The sequence below is a fragment of the Nematolebias whitei genome, chromosome 11, assembly GCF_014905685.2.
Source record: "Nematolebias whitei isolate Nwh7 chromosome 11, NemWhi1, whole genome shotgun sequence".
NCBI classification, from domain to species: domain Eukaryota; kingdom Metazoa; phylum Chordata; class Actinopteri; order Cyprinodontiformes; family Rivulidae; genus Nematolebias; species Nematolebias whitei.
This window is the reverse complement of record NC_056508.1, coordinates 39884714-39894020: the sequence shown is the minus strand read 5'-3', so window position 1 is coordinate 39894020 and position 9307 is coordinate 39884714. Positions and strand designations below refer to the sequence as shown.

The 9307-nt window shown below is 40.7% G+C and overlaps 1 protein-coding gene across 1 annotated transcript in view; it reads right to left on the bottom strand.

Annotated features, from left to right (window-relative positions):
- The window catches only part of zbtb17 (zinc finger and BTB domain containing 17), a 14621-nt gene extending 5880 nt beyond the window's left edge, over positions 1 to 8741 (bottom strand). The window contains exons 1-8 of the mRNA XM_037684343.1: positions 8587 to 8741; positions 5284 to 5535; positions 4988 to 5176; positions 4265 to 4570; positions 4092 to 4181; positions 1973 to 2226; positions 1666 to 1808; positions 1273 to 1573 (exon numbers count right to left, since the gene is read on the bottom strand). Of these exons, the coding sequence (XP_037540271.1) occupies positions 1273 to 1573; positions 1666 to 1808; positions 1973 to 2226; positions 4092 to 4181; positions 4265 to 4570; positions 4988 to 5176; positions 5284 to 5488 (1488 nt within the window). The 5' untranslated portion in view covers positions 5489 to 5535; positions 8587 to 8741. The remainder of the gene's footprint in view (positions 1 to 1272; positions 1574 to 1665; positions 1809 to 1972; positions 2227 to 4091; positions 4182 to 4264; positions 4571 to 4987; positions 5177 to 5283; positions 5536 to 8586) is intronic.
- Positions 8742 to 9307: the final 566 nt, after the last annotated feature.

The following is a 9307-nucleotide window of genomic DNA, read 5'->3' as shown; positions in this document are numbered from 1 at the left end:
CTTCTCCTACTCAGCTCCTGTTTCCTGGAATATCTTGCAAAAAGATCTGAAGCTCTCGACCTTGACCTCTCTAAGTGGTTTAAGAATCTGTTGGACTCCTGACAAGGACCAATGCAGACATGTTCCTGTTTTTAGTTTTCTACATTCGCCTTAGAACCTAGCTGTTTTTGCTACTTTGTTTGCCATCTTATTTTAATTTGTAAAAAAAAAAAAAAATGTATGCCTCTTTTATGATTGTCTATTGTTGTCGTTGTCCATTGTTGTCATCACTCTGTTGAAATCAGGTCTCTCTTGTAAATGAGTCCTTGAGGCTCAATGGGATTAACCTCTCTAAATAAAGGTTGAATGAAATAATATATTTTAAGGCTTTATAAACCCTTCCCACACTCTTGCAATGTTCTAAACTCTAAAGGCTCTAAAAGAGCAGCGTGTCATGATCTCCGCTCTCTGCCACGCCCACTTCTCCACTGCAATCACACTCAAGCTCATCACCTGTGTCCCACTCCCCCTCCTGCTGCACCTGTGCGCTGCACTTCTTAAGCGCTCCCCAGTCTCTGACTCCCTGCCAGATTGTCTGATCTTCTTGTGCCTGAAGTATCCAGCATTCTTGATCCTGCTCTCATTTCTAAAGGCTTGGTTCGGATCACGCTTGATTATTTAAAATCATCAATCCATGCCGCTCATGTGGCTCACTCAGGTATAAGACACACACCCATAGCCCCTCCTTTCTTTTTCCGAGGCTGTCTGTTGCGCTCCTGCTTGTTGTGTGTCTCTAGGACACAATGGGGAAAGACAGACCCCACCCCCTCCTTTCTCTTTCTGAGGCTGTCACAGCAGAGCAGAGATGTGGGCTGTTGTGTGTCTCTGCTCTGCTGTGACAGCCTCTGAAAGAGAAAGGAGGGGGTGGGGTCTGTCTTTCCTTAGCGACAATTGTGTTGTGTAATAACAATATTATTGCGTATGTATTGTTATCAGTGTATGTTCCCATACAATGGTGAATTTGGCTCTTTGCATTTAACCCATCCACCACCTCTGGAGCAGTGGGCACTCTATTGAAAGTGCCCAGGGAGTGTTTGGGGATAGGATGTGCTGCTCAGAGACACCACGAGATGTGCAGTGATACAATCTTACTTTGAAAAGCCGCAAAAGAGTGAGGCAGCAAAAGTCGAACCGCGAAGTAGCGAGGGACTACTGCACAGTTCAGCTGGGGATGCAAATATTTCTATTTAAAAAAAAAGATGCAGCCTTAACCGCTTTGGAACACGTTGCTACCTGGTTGAAGCATTTGTCGCAGTGTGGACACTTGTTGCCCTTCTCAGTGTCGTGCGTCTCGAGGTGGCGCATCTTGGCAGTGGGGTCGGAGAAGGCTTTGTCACAGTAGTCGCACTGGTATGGCTTCTCGCCGCTGTGAACCAGCTGGTGTCGCTTCAGATTGCCAGATGTCGTAAAGAGCTTGTTGCACACTTCGCAGCTGTACCGTGCTTCCCCCGTGTGGCGCTTGCGGTGCAGATTGAGCAGACTGATCTGGCGGTAGCTCTTTCCGCAGGTGGAGCAGCAGTATGGCTTCAGAGGACTTGAACACCAAAAGACCAAAAATCCTGATGTAGCTCAGTGAGTGGATGTGAGCAGAGAGAAATAGGAGCATGAATTACATCTTTTAATTACCTGTGCGTTTTCTCGTGGGCTTTACAAGCTGCAGGGTCAGAGAAAGCCTTTTTGCAGTCCCTGCAGGTGAAAGGCTTTTCTCCTGTGTGAATACGTATGTGCCTCTTGAAATTACCGGTGTGGGTGAATTTCTTCCCACAGTCCTAGAAAAAAGGAAATGGTGTTGTGAAAGCTGAGCTGCAAAATCTTCGGTACATATATGTATAGTGTGTGAAATAGCCATACAACTTTAAATCACCAACATCTGGATGTTTGATACGATCGTATACGTTTTAAATTAATTCCTTCTTTAAATATAATTTCTCACCTCACATTTGTGTATCACTGAGCTGTAAGACCTGGATTCCGATCGATCGCTCATGGAGGTTGACTGAGTTTGTTTTCCATCTCTCTCATCGGCTCCTTCCAGTTCCTGGCTGGTTTCTTTATTTTCCTCTTCAACCACATCTTCATCGTCAACATCCCCAGAGTCATATTCCTGTTCCTCAGCCACCTCTTCAGGTTCTGCTACTTTTTTCTCCTTTTTCTCTTTTGATGGATCTTCATCTTCAGAGTCATCTTCTATAAGCGTGAATAGAGTGTTGTAACAGTGACAGCCAAGACTAGAAATGGTTACAAAGCAGGATCACGTCAGGTGACGGGAATGGTTTTAAGAACATTGCCACCATCAGTCATTAGACCAAAAAGATGGTTTTAATAAGAAAAATGAAGAGATTTGAATAAAAATGGTCAAAAACCTTCAAGCTATTCATGTTAAAAATGTATTTTTCCCTTGACTGTTCAAACCTGTCACTTTAAATCTGTTTTGGAGGATTCACCTACAAGTGGACAGCTCTGATTCAGACCTTTTACACCTGGCAATACAATCTGTACCCCAAAATGTTTGTGCAATCAATCGGATGCCACAGTTTGAATGCGGACAGCACACACAGCCATGTCACCCGTTGAGCTGCTTGTGAGAAACAGGCAGGATTTCAGCAGGTTTGCTGAGGTTCCTGTAAAAAATTACATATATGTGAATTAGGGATGCACAATATTATCGGTATGGCATCGGTACCAGCCGATATTAGCGTTAAAGTTAAATATCGGACCTGGGCCATTCTATCAAAATAACTCATACATATATATATATATATATATATATATATACATATATATATATATATATATATATATATATATATATATATATATATAAAGGTGGTGTTTTGTATGACAACCCATTGACAAGGATGCCTGCAGCTCCAGCACAATGGTATGACGTCACGTGCGCCTACCTGATCTGATCACGGTGGGAGAGGAAGTTTGACAAATTTGACATTAAACATAATCCAAGTTGATGCCCACTTTTTGGCATTTGCATTTAGTAGCAGGCCAAATTGACAAAGGCCATGCAGAATAATGTAGCATTTTAATTCCACAGCAGAGAAAGCTATGTAGTCTCTGTAAGTAGGTCTAGGTAAAAAAAAATCTTGGTATTAGTATCGGATACTGGCCAAAAATCCAATATTGTGCATCCCTGATCTGAATTATAATTTTGTATACCTACGATATACACAAATGGAGTCACATTCTTTCAGTCTTCTCAATGAGCTTAATAATTAATTACTTTACTGAGGTGATATGTGAGAAATGTAACAGTGATGAGTAACTTCAAACCTCTGTCAGAGCAAAGACTGAGACTTTAATCTGTAAAAACCCACTGCGGTGAAACAAAGTGCGCCGTCAGCCATGAGCTGTGTTTTTACAGCTTCAACGTGAACGCAACAACTGCAGAGTTTAATTAGGCACAGAATGCAACATACAGCTGCTCAGAAAGTTGCTCTGTGATTGTCACAACACATTGTAGTTTATGGTGAACACAGCGGGTCCACTCAGCTCTAGAAGCAATCAGAACAAACTTTAAACCAGAAAAAATAATTAAAATCTCACGCAGCACTTTGTTAATCCACTCTGACAAAATCACAACAAAACAGACATTTGTTTTATTGAGGATTCTGATGAACACTGCTTTAAACTTTAGGCTACAATAATAGTAATAAATTAAAGACATATCTTTAGAATAATGGCTCTTTAGTTATCTTTAATCAGCAGCAGGTGAGCGGTCTCGCTTTCCCCAAGGCAGCCAGGTAATAAATCTGCTGCTTGTGAGGTCAGGTCAGTTCATTAGGAGGTCCTACGTCATGGATAAAAATGGGACCATGTTCAGAGTACCAAACTGAAGCTGAAGGAGGTCCAGACCATCTCCAAAGGTGGTCTGAAGTTTTCACTGCACATCAAGGCCATGTACACCCATATTGAGAGATATACAAGTGCAGTCTATTGAAATGCCAGGTCTCACTGAGGTCTAATAAGAGTTTGTGTCAAAGTAAAAGTGGTGTCAACATGAAGCAGATGTGTAAGCTGACACAGCAGGTCTTGCTCACCTGGTGGAAAGTTACGTCGAGGAGGTTTGCGGATTCTTCTCCCTCGAGAGCTCATGTAGGCTGAGTTCCCTGAAGACTTCAGCTGTGATTCTGGAGATAGATTTGTAAACCAGATGGTTACGAGGGCCAAACACTTGCAATATCTGTTTCAAAACTGATAAATATGTATTTACTTGTTGTGTAGTCAGCGTCCGAGGGGTCATCCTGAAACTCAGAAATATTTGGTGCAGAACGCCCGTCCTCGTTTTTCACATGTATCTTTTTTTGAGCAGTTTTGGGGGGTCGTCCGCGGCCCCTGTGTGTGGGCTGACTAACTGCTTGTTGTCTGACAGCTGAGACGTCGTCGTTTAAATCTTCCTGGCTTTCTGTGGCTTTACGATCTTCTATGGAAGAACTAGGACACTTGTCTGCTGCTGGTGCAGGTTCTGATACGTGGTTTCCAGAGTTGGCGTTCTGCGCATTTCCAGTCACTTTTTCATCTGATTTAATGAAGGAAAAAGGGATTAAGATTTAAGATTGTAGTGGCAACATCTAACAACGATTAAACCCTAAGGGTATTAGATTTAAAAGTGTGGTGGAAAAAAACTAATATACTGGTAGTTTATATAAAAAATATTTAAGTAGAACAACTCTGATATATTTTACAGGAATTGTTTATGAAAAAAGAGCTTATACTAAAATGCTTTTCTAACTATAAGATAAAATATGTTGAACTCTTCAACATTGAGAAATTTAACTTAAAAGCCTGGAATTAAACTCAAGTAACAATTAAATGTATCTGACTTAATTTGGGCACAGATGAATAAAAAGAGCATAAGGACCAAGATACAAAAATATAAAGTCAAGATTCCTAATGGCATTCGTTGCAAAAACTTAGTAAAACTATGTTTGAATACCTGGTTCATCAAGAGGAAGATTCAGGGTTATGATAGATGGAGCTGGATGTGATATAGACTGATATGCAGAACATGCATTTATGATTTCTTGCATCTGCAAGAAGTGAGCAACAGACATCACGTCTTCGACATTTTGTGGCGTTAAACTCAGCTTGGACGTGTACATAAAATTCAGGACTTGACCTAAACCTAAAACAATCAGAAAAAAGAGAGATCAGGTCAGAAAAGAAAAACCTGAGAAAGAACTGTGGCGGTACGTAAAAACGCAGCTGGATTTGAGCCAGGGTGAAACCTACCAGCTGCGTTGCTAATGTCCAAATGCACCACATCTTTCTGATCCAGAAAAAGGGTGCTGAAGTACATACTGCATGCTGCCAGCACAGATTTGTGGGCCTTGAAGTCCACTCCGTCTACAACAAATGTGCAGTCGCACAGCAGGCCCTGACTACGCTGCCGGTTAAGCTGCTCCAGAACCTCTGCGCTGTGCCAAGGGAACTCCATCGTCCTGAGGGCGTGAGGGTCGGACCAGAGGCTACCAAGCACAGGATCTGTGTTAAAGAACATTAAACATTTCCTGATACATGCCGTCTGTTCATAAAAAGCACATTAATCTAGAAACATGACATGTTTTTATTAATTCACACTGTGCTAAGTTTATTATATGCTACTTTCTCGTTGAAGTCAGTTCATATTTACTTAAATTTACAGATCTTTTCAGATTATGTGAATTAAGAACAAGTAAAAGGGAGAAACACTTGTGACCCACACATTTTTTATGATTTACATTGCCCCTGATTAATGTACAGTAGTCCCTCGCTACTTTGCGGTTCATTTATCACGGACTCGCTCTATCACAGTTTTTCAAAATAAGATTGGACATGACACACAGTTGGCTGATTGATGGATGAGCCACACAATCAGCTTGGAATTTTTATTTCAAATAAATTATTTTTAATTATTTAGCACCTGCTGCAGCTTTGTGCAGCCCATACTGCATGATAAACTTCCTGCTGCAGCTGAACAGCTGATCTGGTGCAGAACGGAGAAGTGGGTGTGGCCAAGAGCGCTTGCAGGTGGCAAAGAGCAGAGGAGGCAGGGAGCTGAAATTAGGCCTGTCACGAAAACAAATTTTGCTGGGCGAGTAATTGTCTCATAAATTATTGCAATAAACGATAATATTGTTTGAAATTTGACAATAATTAGTAATTATTGTCAAATTTAAGAAGAAATGTTTAATTTGTTTTGCATGTAGTACCTTTTTTCAACCACCAGATGGTGGTACAAGACTGTTTAACTGAAGGATGGATAGTGAGGGAGCCAGCGTGTCTCTTTAAGAAAATGGGAGGTAGGCCCTTTAACGTGACATGGGCTGTCTCCCCTTCCTGTTTTTCGGTTCTCAAAATGGCGGGCGCTCTGTGTGGTTTGAGCTCTTTAGCATAGCATTTTTCACACAAAGCTTTCAATAAAAAACCAGTCAACAAGTTCTCAGCTTCTTTTTGCAGAGAAAAACAACTTTTTACACAAAGGCACGTGATTCAACTATGAATTTTGGAGCTTCAACAAGACGGAAATTTTTTCCCAAGGTCTGCCTGTTAACTTAGCTCGTAGCTTAGCTTCTCAGCTTAGCTGCTTTTAACGATCCACAAATGTGATTTTGGATAGTTAATGAGAAAAGAGTAAGGGAGGGGTCAGTGAAGAGCACCGGCGTTGAGCTTTTTGTCGTCCAGTGTCTTCAGTAGAAAGAGAGACACGAAGAAACAATAAAGCCGATGAATATAAAGTTGATCATTTTCATTTAGCATGCGATTAATTGATTTATTGTTTATTGCGACAGGCCTAGCTGAAATCATGACATTCTGTGCTTAGAGCGTTTAGAAACATTGTTTAGAATATTGCAAAATTGTGGGAAGAGTTTAAAACGCCTTTATATATATATATATATATATATATATATATATATATATATATGTATAAATACTAAAATAAACTACTAAACGAGGGACTATAATACTGATCATTTATTAACAAAAACCAAAAGTCATAAAATTGTAATTCTTCCTTTTTGTAAGCTGGTGCTACTGTCTGCTGTGTCAAAGATGTTACAGACTGACTTCATCAGACTACATAAACATTACTAAGTTCATCTAACAAACATCAAAGTTCATGCTCAATAATCCAGGTAAAATATCCCACTGTGATAACCCACTACCTTGTTGTGGCTCCTCGGACTGATGAAGTCTTTTGGATGAAAGACGAAACATTTCAACTAAAGGAAACCATGTTGGGTTCATCTAACAAAGTTAAGTCAGGTTCTCTGGACAAATAAGCTCAGTCAGCACCTTCTCGTAGTGGATCAACCAGTTTGCTGTTGACATCCAGAACTAGCTGTTCACATGGTAAAGGAGGACCATCACCCTAACAACTGATTGTTAGTGCCCCGATGGTCACTTGTTATTCACAGAGGGCTGAGTGATACTCGCAATAACAGCATTGTGGGGGACAGTTGAACACGGAGGCCTCCACACGTTTAATGATGGACAGTTTCTCTTCACAAAGACGGCCTCCTTCACTCCTCTCTCAAACCATCGGTCAAAGACGTGAACATCTTCACCCCTGAAAGAGTGACCGCTGACCTGCAGATGAGTGTAGACCACAGAGTCTTGGCTTGATGATGTTGCTCTTAATGAGCATGCGTCAGGATATTATTGATCTCAGTCTTTATTTTTCCTTATTCTGTCTTCTCTGACTTATAATTGACTCGTAATGTCAAAGCAAGAACAAACCTGATTAGCTGGCATTCTGATTTTCTTAAAAGACAGATATTTGTCATTAACTTGAGCATTTAGTCCATTTGGTTTGGCACTCTTGACATTGTGTGCTTTTTACTCCTTCACTATGGTCCACCTGTGTCTGAGCTCATTAGCTACAGGACAGTGTGCAGTCAAACCAAAAGTCCTGTGAGACATGATCATCTCTGTGTTAAGAGTGTGGGAAAGGATGTTGGAACAATTTATTCACATTACTGCTGAACAGTCCAGGTTTGGCCTGCACTTCTGCAGATGTTTTCTCTTCATCTCCAGCAGAACTACCATGAAACCAATCAAACCAGGATGCTCTGACAAATAGGGCTCTGCTTTCGTCTCTTTTCTTTGAAGATTTTCCTTTTTGTGACACGGCCCTCAGCAGGTTTATTAATAAACAACAACACAAACACGTTCAAGACTGCAAGATTCAAGACACAAGATTACAATAAAGTTTTTACGAACAAATTGATTTTTAATGCGCATCTGGAAATACGACACGACGTTAGCTAACTATGAACACTCTCCTATTTTGTCCTGAAAGAACACATTTGGTATATAGAAAAAAGATCTGTCTACAAGTTTTTAAAGGTTGGTTTGACAGCGCAATACATCGATTAGAAATCCTCCATCCTCGTAGCTTTTGTATCAGGGATTAATTTAGCTTGCCTACATGCAGTGAAAGAGGTACACGAGCTCAACTCAGGCCTATTTCCGTCTGTTCTCTGAGCTAGCTTCTTCTTTTCACTCAGGTATTCGCCGTCATTTTTATCAGAAACTAGCTCCCAAAGTACCTACTTGTTACAGCCTCCTTCTTCTGGTTTAAAGCCGCTAAAATACGACGTGTTTAGTTCGGTCTGACCAGCGACAGAACGAACCCAATCGAGCTTTCGGTGATCGATCTTCCACCCCAGCTGGCTACATCAACACCGCCATCTTGCTTTCTCTGGTCGATTGTCAGGGGCCGGTGTTGTACAGTAAAAAGTATCCACGTCACAAAAAGCGATTTTTAGCAAATTTGGCTCGACTAAACTCAGTAAAACTGACTTGTTTACGACTCTGAAAGACATAGATGTTGTGTTGAAGGAAGCGGTACCGATCAGAATACGGAATGGTTAGATCACATGCACACACACGGCAGTACTATCATATTTAAAAATATATTTGAAAAAAATAACAGTGCTCTTAATGGTAGAGAAAATGATAAGTTTTGTCGCTTTTGTTAACGTACAGTAATTCAAATTTGTTTTGCGCTTGCAACGAGAGGGACACTTTTTCCGACACAACACCAGCCATCTATCTCAGTGGAGCATGCGCACTGTGATCACATGCTAAACCGATATTGACCGCTAGATGGCGAAATAGAACCAAGAAGATGAAGCAAAAAATACAAACAAACAACAACAATCAGCAAAAACGACTTTATTGTTATTATTTGAATAAATGTTTATTACTAAATAACTGCAAATTTGGTCATTTGTCAAACATAGTGTTCTTCTTCGACCAACTGTTCACCTTC